General features: G+C 38.4%; 1 protein-coding gene across 1 annotated transcript; it reads left to right on the top strand.

The window, feature by feature from the left end:
* Positions 1-8,182, top strand: LOC121945384 (cell death-inducing p53-target protein 1 homolog). The gene is made up of 4 exons (XM_042489531.1): positions 1-308; positions 1,065-1,361; positions 5,314-5,326; positions 8,064-8,182. The coding sequence occupies exons 1-4, from the start codon at positions 171-173 to the stop codon at positions 8,180-8,182; spliced, it is 567 nt and encodes a 188-aa protein (XP_042345465.1). The 5' UTR covers positions 1-170.
* Positions 8,183-16,886: the final 8,704 nt, after the last annotated feature.

Here is a 16,886-nt window from a genome sequence, read left to right as displayed (position 1 = left end):
GAAATATTTCATCAAACTTCTGCACTCGGACAATTCACCTTGTAGCTGCGGGGGTGTATCAAAGAAAATCCGGTGGCGGTAGAAATTTATCGTTAAATTCTTCAAGAAAAGACTTTTGACCGACGGAAAAAAGGTTACTTTGAAAGCCCACAGCCCTAAGCTGTTGCATTATGGACCCCAGTAAGTCTGCCACCGCTCCTCCACAAGAATGGACTGATGAAAAGTCCTCCATGGCCCACGCGCCCCCTCCGCCCTACCAGGACCAGCCGTACCCGGGGTACCCTCAGCCCGGATACCCGCCACAGCCAGTGAGTAGCTCAGCACCGTGTCTCGTTATTAAAACAAGTGGAATAAGTTTCATGGCAGATAACGGAATGTTTCTCATCTTTTTTGAGTTGTTTTTTTTCCTCCACTGCACTGCTAGCTAGCTAATGACAATTTATTTTAATGCGAATTTATACAAAATACTTTTTTTCCCCCTAATTTTCAAGGATAATATAAGATAGAAAATCATGATATTTCGCAAAGCAGTTTGAACAGCGTCACATTAATTCATTGTTACAATCATTGCATAACAGTCCTTGGTGGGACTTTAAAGAACTATTTTTCTGTCCTATAGTGCAGCATCATGGATTTTACGTTATTCTTTCGACGATTCGGGTTTTTTCCCTTTAGTTCGTTTATATTATAAATCATTGCTTTTGGCTGATAAGGCAATACTGTGAATACATTTATGACGTTGTTAAATTATTAATTACACGTGAACTTTGACTGTAACATGACGAATAAGAACTAAGCCAATGATTATACCAGTTTGTGTTTTCATATATTATCTAAATATCCAGGTTGAATCAACTTGAAATCTCATATTTTTTCCACTCATTTTCAGTTCAGATCTGTTTTAGTCAAACATCATGTGAGTATTTCATAATTTGGCCCTGTGGTTGAAATGTAGCTGCGTTTCGTGTGAAGCCTCCCAGTTTTCTGTTCTTAACAAGGTCTCCCGAACTTGTTTTCATATCTGAAAATGAATTTGAATTGTATTCTCTGTGTGTGGCCTGCAGGGCTTTGCATCCCCGCCGCAGTATGGAGGTCCAGCATATGGACAACAGCCATACCCAGTGGGACAGCAAGCCACTGTCACTGTCCAGCCCACAGTGTTTGTGTCTCAAGGCCCACTGGCTAACCCCGTCAACGACTATCTGTGCTATTCCATCTTCACCATGCTGTGCTGCTGCCTGCCACTTGGAATTGCTGCCCTGATCTACTCCATCTCAGTGAGTTTGATTCACTTGTATTTATACTCTCTGTGGACTGCCGTACAGACACACAGAACAAAATGTCCCCCAGCCCAAATCCAAGTAATTTAGTTTTGTATATGTGCCAATACAAAGTTCAAGGTGCGGCTGGATGGTTCAAAATACCTTGAAGGATGATTGTAGGTGACTTTTAAATTAAAGGGGTAGAAACCTTCGCTTAATGAAATGCTGCAGAGATGGAAGGATGTCTAATAATTCCATTAGCACTCATACTGCAGTAGCAGTGATTAATGTACATGCGTCACGGGGAAATTACGTTGTTCTAAAAATGTAAAGTGAAGCGCACCCTGCAGACCAGGTGATGGGGTAAAAAAGGTCAATTCTTGTGTTGTAAATATTTATCTTGTCAAAGGTAAAGTACATCGTTATTTCGGCCTCTGAAATGAACTTTGGTATAATGAAACCAGTGTTCAGTTCATTTTCCATCACTGGTAAATAATTGATTGAGGACACAGCACAACTCAATTGTGTGTGTGAGTGTGTGTGCGGGTGAATGTGTGTGTGGGTAAGTGTGTGCGCAGGCAAGAGTGCCAAGTTTGGGGAAGTGATTACTGGAAGGGGTGGAGGTTTGTGAGCGGGAGCAGGGAGGAGGGTGGCTACAATAAACAGGAAAGGATGTTTTATGATCTTGAATGTTGTGTAAGATGAGAGGTACCCTGACCTGCGTTATATACATAGACTGTAGAAAAATAATGGATGTAGCTCCTGTGATGTCATCCATTTGTTTGTGGACTCCAGTTTTGAAGCCTAGAGTTTGGCATCTTGGCCAATACTGTTTTGGGGTTTTTTTGGAGCCAGATGTGACCATATTTGGACAAGAGGGTGGAGCTGAGGAGGAGTGAGAAGTGGATCCGACTGATAGACTGTGGTGAAGCCTTGCAGACAGCCATGCCCTATTTGATAGATAACTTTAAACTGTAATACATTTTAGACGGGTGAGTTATACCAAATTTAACCCCATATACAGCTGTTATGAACAGGGAAATCTTTTTTTTTTTTGTACCAGGCTGTAAAGTTTATTTCTGCTGCAAGGCAGGGTATCTTAACACGAGTGTGTATGGGGAATGACTTCATGGATTTATAAAGAGAGCTAGTGTTGGAGGCAGGGCCCTGATCATTCCTATGAAAGTTGCTTAGTGGCACATGAAGCCAAAAAAGTTTGGTTTCAATGTTTCAACAGCCATGCGGCTAATTTCCGGTTCAGCCCTCCACTAACTGGAATGAAACTGTGCAGCTCCACCTCCAATAACCAGGGATGCATGATAGAGTTGGCACATCATCGGTATCAGCAGATGTTGGCTTAAAAATGAAATATTGATATCGGCCAACATGCTGATTTCATCACAAACTGATGTGTTTTTGTTTTTTTATTGACAAAATGAACATGTACAAAACATCAATCCTAAATTGAAGTATTTATTTTTATTTTGCACAATGAATGAATATTACACACACTGAAAAGCGTTGTGTTTTGTCTCCATCTGCTCGTCACGATAGGAGTGTGAATAATGTGATGATAATTTCTCTACCGAAGACACTTGATCACTAAAATAAGGTGGTAAAAAAGTAGATTTGTTATTGACCAAATGATTTTTTTTTACTGATATATTGGATATCGCCAAAAAAAATCCAACATCGTACATCCCTACCAATAGCATTTAGAAATGTTATTGGATGGAATAGATCAAATTTTGATGGTGAAACTGGGGGGTGTACGCTCAAAATCATTTATCCACTTAATTCTCCGGTAAAATGTGAGCCATTCAAGGAACTGCAGCTTGTGGCACTTCCACATTACCTTCATCTTCAGCCCTGGAGGTTGCAACTTCTATGTATATGTATTGCACGGACTTCTGCTTATCCTGGCTCTTTGACATCCTGCCATCAACATCATAAAGTTTCCACCACTTCTAAGTGAGGGAAATTGATTATGTAATTTAAAAAAAATCTGTTATTGTGAAATCCAAAGTTAAGCCAACTATGAGCCATCCATCAATGTAATCAAGTTTTAAGAGAAGGTTAGCAAAAAGTTAAACATCACCTCCCTGTAGGATTGATTCTTCAGTTTACAGGAGGGCGTGTACTTCGGTTGTGAGGTACCTCAAAAAGCTAATGAGTTTGTTTTTACACTGTGTCTCATTGAAGTGGTATGACATGAGGAAAGCAGACACTTCTTTATGAGGAAACGTCAGTTGATTGTTTCCATGTGGTCGGTGTTTATTCCCCAGAGGGGAAAAAATGCTTGTGTGACCTCCTACATGTTTCTTAAAGGAATTATAAACTAAATATAACATTTATTTGGCCCTGAAACATTTAAGTACATTCACAGAGTCCTACTTGTGTAGGGAAAGTTTTTTAAAGCCTTTAACTTGCAATGCAATATCTTTTAATTTGGTCGATTTCTCATGTGGTTTTGCTTGTTTTCACAAAATGTGGGTGACTTTTTTAAATATTAACAAGACTCATTCAGTGTTGCTTTTTCTTTGCTAGCCTCTAAGTCAGTTAACTCTCTGTGTGTGTGTGTGTGTGTGTGTGTGTGTCAGGGAGCGTGCTGGCGGCAAACATGTAACTGTAGCATACCTTCTATAGTAGCAGTTGTTGAACTCTATTTTTAGTCTCAGTCCACATTTAGCATCTAGTATTTACCTTGCTGTTTGAAAGCAACACAAAGAATAGGAGTCCTACTTATAGACTGTATACATGGCTATTGTTTCTATGTCTCTGTCCTCCCATCAGGAATAAGAGTCACTGTTGTTACAGCAGTATATTATAGCACAGTCCTCTCCTGCTCTTTATTGATCTATGGTTGATATGTGCAGAGCAAAGTCCAATAAAGTTCATTTATGGTCAGTAGATGGTTTGACTGGTGCCTGTCTGCATCTTCAGAGACAGGATACTGTGAATGTAACGTGAAGCAGTCATTCAGCTGATACATCAGTACTGCAATGAAATATTCAAAATCAAGGCATCCTTTTTCATGGCTCTACCATTGCATCAAATGGAAAAGGGGATTTGTGCCTACAAATGCAACTGTTTATATATGTTTAATGCAAAGCTTTGAAAAAGGCGTCTGCATCGTTACTGGTACATCTACATCTGTACAGACGGAACACATCAACTGATGTATATTATATTGTTCAGAAACTGTTAACCTGTGTGAGGCAGCTTTTGCAGCTTTATATGGGAGCAAAACATGAACTTTAGGGTTATGTCAGCTCATCAACAAACTTCATTCAGTATGTTTATGTTGCGCAGTTGGTCATTTCTGTACAAGTTTTTGCTTCTTGTAAATCAACATAAACCAGTGCTGGTACAAGCCAAAAACCGGCTAAGTCTTATTGTTGTTAGCCAAAAGTTGTTTACATTTTTGCAAATCTGTTAACCGCTTGCACTTTCTGTTTGCACTGTTACCATGGGCGTACAGACAACAGTTACCTGATTACATTGGGGGAAAAATCTGAATTTGCTAATTATTAGGCAGGAGCTGAAGTTGTAAGGTTGTTTATGTGATATCTTAAGAGATTTATAAGCATTCATCCTGAAAGGACAGAGGAGATAACACCACCACTGAAAAGATTTGGCAGATTTCAGAAGTATATACACAGGTTCAATGCATTTTTGTTCAGTTGGGTCATAAAAATGTTGAGATCTTGTCAACTCCTTGTGTCAAGACAGTATTTACACGTGGGACATTTTTCTGTAGAAAAACATCTATAATTCTTAAAATCAAATATTTTAAAAGGTATTAGTTGATACTGACTTTGGATGAATAAGTTTAGTGCATGAATCTTTAAAAGGCCTGTGCTGCAGAGCAGGATTTGTGATTAACAAGGTAATTTCAGGATTAACTCTGGGTTTTCGGTAATTCAAAGCTGGTTCACTTTCTACCTGGATAAATTATGTGGTAACTTATGGTGAACAGCTAACCTGCTCTGTAGTAGTTTAACGTCAGACTACTGGATCACCGCCACCATTTGAGTTGTCTCCCCTTCAGGCTGGCAGCGAAGGTAGGAAATTGAGGTTTGAGGTTTTGATGTTGTGTTATGTGTGCGACCCACCACGGGAATTATAAAAGCAACAATTAGCAGCTATCTCAAAGAAGAACATCAGCAGAAAATGTGTGCAAATTAGGAAAACAATGAGGTTCGAGGGCTCCTTAACCTCTAAGCAGAGGACGAGATTAGCCGCCATGTAACGGGGATGGTAAATGATTGTTATTGCCCTGTGATGCGATTGTTATTGTGTAGAAAGCACATACTTTAAATGCTGCACTAGAGGCAGAAACTGTTGTGTTTAACTTGACTTGGAATTTATTTATTTGATGGGGTCGATGCATGTCAACAATGTTACAATACAGTATGAGATTCACGTATTGTGATTGCTAATTTTCAACTCTTGTCCCTCGTTGAGTTTTTACATACAGACTTACAGTAGAAGGTAGAAGGTTGATTTATTAGTCATTTTTAAAACAAAGTTTAAAAAAAACGAAATAACATTTGTTCTTGATCCTGCTACATCTTTGGAGTTGAAGGATGAGTTGATTACAATTAGCGGCTATTATGAAGAATCCATCCGGTTGCTTGGGCATGTTGCTGCTGGTGGCATCATTCAATTTCTGCAGTGCGTATTTTTGACTTTGCACCAGAGTCTTGTGTCTTTATGGCTCCCAACGAGATCCGCCCTTCTAGTGCAGTGTTAAAATAATGAGTTTCAAAATTCATATTACACTATAAACATGGAAAACACAATAAAATACGCATACTACAATACACATACCATAATACATACATCACAACATATACCGTAATACACATATTACCACAATGCATCAATACACTAATACCCCCTGGAAATTTTCAGCGCAATCAGCTAAGAGCGTGTACAGCTTTGGTTTGCCTTTAGCCAGCACTTGACCTTTGTTGTAAAGGATTTTATGTCTGAGATGTCACTTCTCTTTTTGTTTCTGTGATGCCAGCACGCTGTCTCAAATCAATTATGATGCTACCGTTGCATAAAGACGGGAGTTTGTAGTGGCCCTGTAGCGAGCTCTCCGTGTAAAAAAAGGCCATTGCATCACAGATGTTGACTAAGCGTGGTGAGCATGAATCTGAAAGGGAAAAACCTAAATTTTAACTCATAAAACCTTGTGGAAAACCCCAGGTATGATATGAGTGCATTAGTTGCTGTATTTCCATAAAGTCTTGATACCGTACTTTCCCAGTCTTTCTCGTCTCTCAGTACATGCTTTAAGAATAAACAATAACAGGATTTACAACATATTTCACAATCATTCATGCCTTCCTATAAGGCAAATCCACCTGTTGGTCTACTGTGCTTGTAAAATCTTTATCTTTCCACAGATTATCTTTCTACCACACTTTCAATCAAAACAACATTCCACCCTCATTTCAGACAGCCCTGAAAATATCCTGTCAACAGTTCCTCTGATATATCACACTTATCATCCATTACCTATCCATTACAGACCTTAGGAGGACATTTAAAACATATGAATTTAGGGGGGTCCAATAGAAATACAGGTTATGACAGCACTTCCTCTTTTATAACATCACCTTGTAGAGTCAAATATTGGAGCAATAGACTAAAACACATTGACACATTTCCCAAATTAAATTATTTTTTCTTAAGGGAGCTGCTTTTTGTAAGACTGCAGCTGCAAAAATGAATAGCAGAGCAGTGTTGAAACAGAACATTTAGGAGTTTAAGAGTCACCTCCTCTGATACACTCACTAAAAATAACAGTAAAACGTTGAAATTAATAAGTGAATGCATAGAGTACATCCCTGGTAGGTTAAATATTTGTAACTAAGGTAACCAAAAGTGTGTTTTGACAGTTCAATTATATCACAGTTAAAAATAGCTGCTTACAGTACACATGGGTCCACTCATTTAATGTACAGTGCATCAGTTACTACATCAGAGTATCAGTTGGCAGTCAGGGACGAGAACAGAAACAATACAAAGCTGTGTACATACCGCAAGAACTTGGCTGTTATGTACACAGCTGTGACAGATTTCAGTTTCCATGATGCATTTACAGGCCTCGTACTGGCTTTGGGTAGATAAGACTATTACTGTAAAATTAGATTTAAAAATTTCAATTTAGCTTTTGGTCGTCAAGCAGTTGTCATGGCGGAGTGTGTGTCTGACAATAAAAATGCTTTTATTAAAAACAGAAGTTGAAACATTTATTAACTTAGAAATACAGAACTGATAAAATGGCGTTCACTGTAATGTGTGGTGTTGGTATTTTTTGTTGTCTATAGAGAAATAAGTTTGTTAAACATTACATAACCTTTGACGTGGTGAGAGTTTACAGCAGTGCTAGCTGCTTTGTAAAGATAACGTTAGTATGCTAACATGCTCTAGTAACAATATTAATTAAAATTAATATTTATACTATTTTATTTTAGTCTATTAGCATACTCACGGTACCTACATTGCATGTAAACAAAGTGCAACTGAAGTCATTGATCTTGCTGTTTTGGTGATGTGATCACCAAAATTAGATTCACAGACATGATGTGTTATTCAGAAAGTTAGAGCAGCATAGTTCTCTGACTGTTAGTTGTAACCAGGAGTGTTGCTAGGTACATATCATAACACCAAATCCATAATCAAATCATAGAAACGTATTTTGAGAGTAATGTCATTGTCACAGAAACCACTGGAATCTGGATGCTCTTATGCTCCTGTCAGTGATGTGTCAGTGTTTTTGTTCAGGTGCTCTGCACAGATGTGACCGCGACCTGCCCGCTGTCATCCACGGCTCTCTGAAGCTCTGTGAGACAAAGTGGCGGTGTTGGCAGCACGGCACGGAGGTCGCCAGGGACCGCCAGTAGACAGTAGCTGTATATTTTTAGGTTCTTGAAATGTACCCAAAATTGTTAATATGTATGATATTACTCCAGACATTCTTGTATTCTTGTAATTATTTACAAATGCCTGCTGTGACAGTAGATGCTTGCTGTATTCACTTATGTCAAGGTTGCTTTACAATTTAGAGGAAATGCTACATTTTTTCCCTAATAATGCTTCATTGTGATAATGTGATTCAGCCACTGAGCCACTGATCAGTACAGTACTGACTTATGATGCAAATGACCAGTTGGACGCGCTGTGTAAAAAAAAATGACTGCCATTTTCCGTATCTATGCCATATAACTATTTTCAGAAAGAAAGAGAATAAGCATATATCTCAAAAATGTTGATCTGTTACATTTTTTTTTTTACTGTATCTCAATCATTTTTTTATGGATTATCACATAATATCAGCATCATTTATCACATTTGATTTATTTGATAGTTGGTAGATGATTTTGGTGCTCTTCATACTCAGCTCAAGATGAAAACTTTGTATAATGTTTCGTAAATAGACTGTTTATAGAGATACAGTCTATGATTTTAAGTTTTAAAATTCACGATTTTATATGTTTAATTTGATACATTTTCAACATTCATGAATGTAATTAGAACCATATAAAATCAAACACGAGTTCAACACTACAATTTGTCAAAAACAGACAAATTTAATTGGGAATCCACTCAGATGGTTGTAGCGTTATAACATTCCGTTATAGCTTTTGCACTATGCTTCATTAATTTCACTTACTCTAAAAACATGTGTCCGCACCTGCACAGCCCGACTGTACGCTGCCATTGGAACAAAGTGGATCCACGTATTTTGCTATTATAATAGCATTTCAAGGTGGAGCTTTGTTATTTAAGTACAGCAGTTTGTGGTAGCATTAGTGCTGTTTGGAGAAGGTGTCTTTGTTCCAGTTTGAAAGATTGTCATCCGTATGCGGACACACGGATGCACAGACAAAAAAACACATGCATGCTAACAATAGTGGGTTCGCACCAACAATTTTTGTGGGGAAAAAGGAGAATATTTTGACATTTATCCTTGAGAAATTAAATATTCTCAGTTTATTCAATGGGTTAACACTGCAATCAGTAGAATGAAGTTAGATTTGTTGAACAGTTAAAAATCATCTGTGTATCTTCAGTGCAGCCTCATGAGTGACTTTATATCCTGTAGTGTTTCCTGGACGTCAGACTTGAACTACTGTTGACTTCTGTCTCTCTGTTCCTTCCCCCCCCTCTCTCTCTCTGCTCCGTCTTGTCTCAGAAAAGCATCTGGCAAACAGACTCCCACTCACATTCTCGGATCTGAATAAGCCCACTCCCACCCAAAACACATATAGAGGCCAAAGCCAAGAAGTGTGAGGGGACACCATAAGAGCCCAACACCAACCTGCTGCAACCTGAGTGTTAGAATGACTCTTCATCAAATAGCAACAAAGTTACTTAGCGTGTGTTGGTTGTTGAGTCCAGGAGGTTAAGATGAAAATATCTGACAGACAGGAAGGAAGAGGCACACTTACCCAGTTTGTTGTCACCAAATGTTTTCCGTGTTTGTTATTGCTCAGGAAAATGGGGTTTCAAAATGTAATATGTGCAATGTTACAGCACACGAGCCGCAGTTTGCAGCTCTACTCACAAACACTGACTTTTCTGAGATGCCTGCATCTGTAAAAAGCATTTAAAGCAGCATGTGTGTTGGTCGTCACATGGTCATGAGGACCTAATCAGTGCGGCAGTGAGGGGGCCCTTCCCCGGTTTTCCTTGAAAAGTGAAAACAGCACAGGGGAGGGGAGGAAACAGTGCTTGTTAGTGTGTAGCTCAGTGTGTCCCCATTATTCTCCTATGTGTCTACACAATAAGGGAGCTGGATAAACTGGGAGAGGAGATAGAGCCCAGAGAGATGCAGGAGAAAGATAAAGGTAAAAGAATAAAGAAAACCTGAAGAAAGTATTTTGGACTTTGGGATTGGGAGCAGAGAAAAAAGACACAAAGGGAGACAGTCATTTTTTTGTGTATCAAACGGTATCAAATTTTATAGCTGGACGGCTAAACAGAAGGCAGAGACGGAAACCAGATAGGAAATAACAGACTTGAAAAAGGGGAGTGGTAGGGAGATATGAAACGGCTGCTGGAATCTGTCTCACTTAACATTATCTCTCTGCCATTTCAACCTCGATGAATAGTAGGGCAAAGTTTTTCTTTTTGCGTGCAGAAAACAACACTTGGATGGTGGAACAAAAATCAGTTGCTCCTCTGTAAGCCGGCTCTCTCTTTGGAGGACTTTGACAATGTGAAGAAAATGAGAATAACTTCCTGCTACACTCAGGATGAGACTTGAGAGTTGAACACTTTTAACACAGCAGATACTGGAGTATCCACACAAGAGATGCTTTTGTCAGGAGCAGACATCAGTGCTTTGTGTGTTTTTGCGCCAAGCCACTCCTCGCTTCTGACAGCGCCATCAAACGGTCCTTTGTTTCCCAAAACACGAGCTTTTCCTCACAGCTTAGCTCTTACTGACAGTGGATGAACATCCAGACAGTAACTTGCAGGGGAACTTACAGTGGAAGGCCATGATCTGTACTTCCTGTCCTGCAGAACCCAACTGCAGCAACAATAGTGCAATCATCAAATTTAGGAAAATAGCATATCACATAATTAAATATCACATTAAATAAAACACGTCAAACTACATATCTGATTTTTTTAAAAATCTGATAAATCTGCCGAGCACATTACTTACCATTTAGATTTTTATAGAACTAAACAATCCGCAAAGTCTTGCGTCAGAGATTGCTTATTATAAATTACAACATAAATTACAACATAAGAATTTTAAAGAACAGAGTACTAAAAGTCAAGTGTATAAGGAGTAAAGCTAACACAAGTGCCTAATAGAATAACAATAAAAGTAAGGAAAATGGAGTAAAAATAAATTAACTAAAGTAGAACAGAAAAGTAGTAATTGCATTGATATTCAAAAAAGAAACAAAGTAAAATTTCACAATATTTAAAAGTATGGTGTTAATTATTAGTGTCGTATGTTTCAGCTGTCCTTCCTGCAAAAGGGGGCGGAGTTGTACCGTTGTACCGACCACGGACCTCCTGTGGCGTTCTGTGGTGAACCTTGATGGTCTCAGTTTCCCGCTAAAACATGCTAACTGTTTACCCACCTCGTGTTATTCCAGTTATATTGCATTAAAGCTGCAGTTGGTAACTTTTGTTTTAAAGAAATTCTAACTTTAATTAACTCTTTGTCATATATGATGAATATGTCTTTTTACATAGCCCTGAATGACACAGATAATCTGTGAAAAACCGTCATGTTTTTGGCGAAGAGAAGTCTTTAAGGCACCTGTCAATCATTTCATTCACGGCTCATAAACTGCAGTCAAAGTGTCAAACTCTGCTGCATAGTCGTCCCACTGCAGGCACACACCTGTTGCCTACCAGTCAGGATGGCTCATTAAGTACTCTGCAGCATGGCATGCTGCGCAGTAGGGGATGTAAACTGAAAAAAACATACAACACAACAGACCTATGATAAAATGTTCGCAAAAAGAAAAGTCTCTTAACCATAATAGACACTGGAGAAAATTCAATTTAAGTTCCCGACAAATAATATTTACCATTTCTCCAACTTATTTTTCAAATAGAAATGTTTGAATTCTGTGATACAGTCGAATGCACATTGAAGCACTGAATAAACACACAGCTGCGTCCACAGTTCATGTAAATATTTGTTCAGCAGGGTTTTTCCTTGCCCGATATAGCTAACAACCTAACTGCAACAGGATGACATTGCTGAACTCGATTACATGTGTTGGAGGTCAAATCACCCACAACTCTTCATCTTAGTAATGTGCTGAGGGAAAAACTTACCTGAAATTGTTTCCAAATGTAGCTTCAGACTGACTTCCTGTAATAAATACACAGCAAAAAGCCTTAATCATATCTCTTAACTGGAAGTTAAGAGATAATGGTAGTGTGCAATTTCTGTTAACACATTATTAAAGTTAACAAAAAACAACTGCTCATTTCATTAAATTCTCAGTTTTCATACCTATTTGATCATTTATTACTGCTGATATAATTTTTAATGCATACCAGCTATTTACATTCCTATTTATCAAACTTATTTTAATGAACTCTAATGTATTTATTTGTCTATTTTTGGTAGGGCAGAGCAACAAGCTGTTCACACAATGTTGACGTATCACTTTATAAAAATTTTATGGCAAACAGTTTATACACACACACACACACACCAATATCAGTCCTTTTGGAGATGTTAAATTACTTGTGGACTTGATTAGGGATGCCACTTTCACTTAATTTTTCTCCACTGGTGAGCTAACTTCAGCTTAAGCTGCTCTGAACTGTGCGATTCCGCCCAGTTCCTGATGAATTTAAGTCTAATATTCACTCTCCATTTAGCTCTGTTATAGTCTTCACCAACTTCTAGAGAAAAAAAGTATGTCTTTGCTGCTAAATGCTCCACTGTCATTGCTGAATTCGACTGTGTGATGCGGTCGGGTACATAGTGTTCAGTTGGTTTATCCGAGCTCTTCTACTGAAGACAGCAGTGCTGCCTCTAGAATTAAGGGATATGAGATCTGGGATGCAAGCCAGAAAACCAAAACAATAAGCTGAAAGATGGTGAAATTCTCCGTGGAGCTGAGGGGGACTGCAGAGTCGGGTGATAATTCTCAGTCTGAGTGACGCCTTGTACACAACACATGGAGGTTTGATCCACTGCAGGTATAAAGAATATTGATTAGTGCAGCTTTAAATTGAAGTAAGTAATCCACTCATCCAGGCTACCATGAGTGACGTTTAGCCTGTCATGGCTAATGTTTAAATATATCCAGTGCGTCACCCTGATAACGACATGTAGTGTCAGTTACATGCTTGTGCCCATGTGGGGCTCAACCTAGAGAGCCACACTATAATATATCCCAGACGGGGGATTTTAAAGACTGACCTAGTGAATGTTTGAAGTAAAAAAAAAAACCACAGAGCTCACTTTGAGGAGGCAGGCGTCTCTGAAATAGGCCATGGCCTGTGGCTTCGCCTGTTTAGCCTTCAGAAGCAACAGCAGCCACATGAGCCCTGGTTACCTGCAGAACACAGAGCCTGTGTCCCTACATCTCTATGTAACTGCGTTTAGTACGAAAAGAGTTGCACGTGTGTCGACCAGAGGCACAGAGAGCAGTGAGCAGGATACATTTCCCCTGTTGACCTCGCCATCAGCCAATCAGATGAAGGCTTAGGGCTTAATGGGGGGTCAAACTGTGTGAATGGAGGTTGGAGGTAGGGGCTGTTTAGTAGGGGTGGGAATATAAAGGCCACTCACTATTATTGAAGAATCCAATTCTAAGGATTTTTTGTCAATTAGTTTGATATTTTGTTTGTTTGTTTTTTTATTTCTATTCAGTTTATTTTCTTATTGTGTGACTACCTGCTACTTTTAAAACATATTCCCAAATTTGTAATGATCCGTTATTAGAATAAATAAATGATTTTACTTCCATTACCTTGCATTGCTACAATAGTAGTAACAAATGGAAGAATGAAAACCCGACTTACATGCTTATGTCTGTGGTGTTTCACCATTCAAGTAACATAAATATGACGCTGTTGGGTGAAATGCTGTTTAAGTGCTGCAGCGCACCTATGACCTAGTGTGTCATAGGTGGAGGATACAAAAGCCCATTATTGCATTTCAGAAATGTTATCAACATCTTAATAAGCTGGCTTTTCCTGACCGTTTGTTTTCTGCCTCTGTGTGTGTGATGATGCTCTGCAGGTCAGTTCACTTTTGCTTTCATCAGTTATATTTAGTTCTGCTTTCTGTGATTTTCTCACGAACATCCACCTCCTGCTCTCACGTCCACATGCTTCCTCAAAGACTGCTCACGTTAGCAGTAAACCACAGACGGGCACTGAAAACTAGACAGGCCCCCTCACACAGTAGACACACAGTACTGTAGGACAAATAGGACAGGCGAGACATGAAGATGGACAGGCAGCCAATCTGTAAAAAGCCTCAAACACAATTTAAGCACTAGTGCATCAGTCTGTGTAATATGATTTGAGGATACGAAGATGCATCCAAGCAGCAATTCCACTCACTTTGAGAGCCTTTGCATTCCCATGATTAAACTGCTTTTATTTATTAATCTATTTTTATAAAATAGCCTATGATGTAAAACCTTTTACATCTTTGTAACCAAGGATGCAAATAGAGGATGGAACCCTTCTTGGTTTCTCAACTTTTATTTCGGTAAAACTTAATTGTTCCTAATAAATGGAGAAGATTTCCTGGAAAACCTTGGGTAATTTGGCGCTAATCTCTGTAGCTTTTCTATGCCTTTAGGTCAGAGGCATTATGTTTTTGTGTTGTCCGTTTGTCTGTCTCATTCTCTTGATATCTCGAGAACGCCTAAAAGAATATCTAAGAACACCTTCTTAGAAATCTCAAGAAAATGATTAGGAAATTATGAACCATATATACACAGCGTTACCTTTTTTGTTGTAGTTGAAGCACAACTGACTTGACAGGTGAAATGTTTAAAAGGCTTGTTGAATCTGTGACCTGTCGTGCCTCCCATTTTGTAGTTTGACGATAAACTTATGAAGAGCGTTAGCCCGCATTAAGTGCAGTATTTCCTTGATAAAATGTGACGTGCATTTTATTTTTAAATCTAAGAGCTACAAGCAGAGCTCTGAGTGTTTCTGACTGATACCAGTAATCAGCTACTTTGTAGAGAAGAAATTAAACACACATACTACTTGGTCACGATAAGAGCTGTTAGGGGAGAAGTCACTCGGTGGAACTGAGTCGGGGAGTTGATCGAGCATGGTTAATTTACTTTCACTTCTCTGATTTAGAAATATGTGTACCGCTTACACGTTTCCCAGCGGTAGTAAATCTTTTCAGTTGGTTTTGTGGTTTTTCTTGTAACGGATGTCGTTTGAATGACCTGTTGTGATTTGTACCTTTTAAAGAGCCAGTTTCATATATATCCAGTTACAAGAAATGCTTTCTCGTTTGCAGCATGATAATAGTTTTATATCAGTATACTCCTAAAATCAATACTGCAAGTTTTTAGTGGCTATTTTAGCTCAAAGGGTATTTCTCCACATGCTAAGGGATTTTATTGTAATCAAAAGTCCTTTTTTCTGATGCACAAATACAGTTTGCATTTTTTTAAAGTATAACACCGCAGATTACTGAACACAAACACTGTTTGCACCGTGTGTCCTGTTATTTCTGACCTTTTTTAATCCAGCTGCAAAACAATTACAGGTATATTATTGAGAGTGTGAAAAGGAAATCCCCACTGTCTGTTTCGCAAGTGTTTTTTTTTACTTTTCTCTGTTGCAATATAGTTCAATACAAGTAAAAACAGAGTTCTCCTCTGAAATGTTTCTTCCCTTTTCCTGCTTGATATTAGTAAATATGTGCCTATGACATTTAAGTCCTTCCCCTGCATCATGAATGAAGGAATGTGAAGCTAAGGGTGTTGTGAGTAAATAAGTTGGAGGATTTCCACAACTTCTTCGTATGAATCCATACTTTACATAACAGTGACATACAACAAACATGTTGACCTGTTGACCCCTAACTATAAGTACTTGCCTTGTTGAAAAGACCCTTATTGAGGCTCTGAATACCAGCGTCGGCTGCTGCCCAGCAGCTGAGCTGAGTGCTTTGTGTAGTGGGGGGAAGGGTCAGAGACACGCCCACAAACTTCTCTCTTGGACTTCCTGAAGAAATATGGATGTTTTCCTGCATCACATTTTGGACCATTTGGCCAATAATCCAATCAAGCTAACACACTTACTGTAATTCAGTTTTATATTTATGGCTGAATTTACAAATGTTATTTCATTACAGTAACTTATTATCACTGACTCAGTGTTATAATACTGAAACCATGCAGAAATAAAATCTAAATGTCGGATTAAAAGTGGAAATTGCATATAATTGATCCACATTAGAGGTAGATGTTATATGATTATAGATAATGTTTTTTTAGGTTGTTTTTTTTAAACATATAATCATTGTTAATAGTTAATCATGTTTTGGGGCTGAATGCAGGTGTTGAACGGTAAATTGACCACAGTATACATAGAACATCAAATTTTTTTTATTTATTAGCTAATTTCCTTAACACATCACAATATTGAAAGAATAAGCCACGGCTGTAAACCTGGCAGTTATGTGATAGTGCCGCACCCACCGGGCACAAATCCAGACAGCATCTTTCATTGATTCAGACTTTGCTGTTATGTGCTTAAATTGATTAAGCTGTCTCATCTTGTTGAAATCATAAATTATGTGTAGACTTCTTATTAACTAAAAGCAACTGGTAGTCCAAGAACACAGTGTTCATGACAGCTTCCTTACGTTTCCAGGATGTTATATAATTGCCCTTTGCCATGTTACAGCCTTCAGAGGTGCCCCTGTTCCTAATAGAATAGAATATTCCTTTATTGATCCCCCATTGGGGGAAATTCCAAATGTTACAGCAGCATGAAAAAAGAAAAGTGAAATGTAACGAAGAAAATAACAATAACAATAACAATAAATAAGTAATAAAATAAGTATTTACATAGAGGAAATAAGGTATGTACACATGATAATAATTAAGTAATAGAATAGTATGT

Source organism: Plectropomus leopardus, chromosome 7 (assembly GCF_008729295.1).
Source record: "Plectropomus leopardus isolate mb chromosome 7, YSFRI_Pleo_2.0, whole genome shotgun sequence".
NCBI classification, from domain to species: Eukaryota; Metazoa; Chordata; class Actinopteri; order Perciformes; family Serranidae; genus Plectropomus; species Plectropomus leopardus.
The sequence above is the reverse complement of the archived record's forward strand: the minus strand, read 5'-3'. Positions and strand labels throughout refer to the sequence as shown.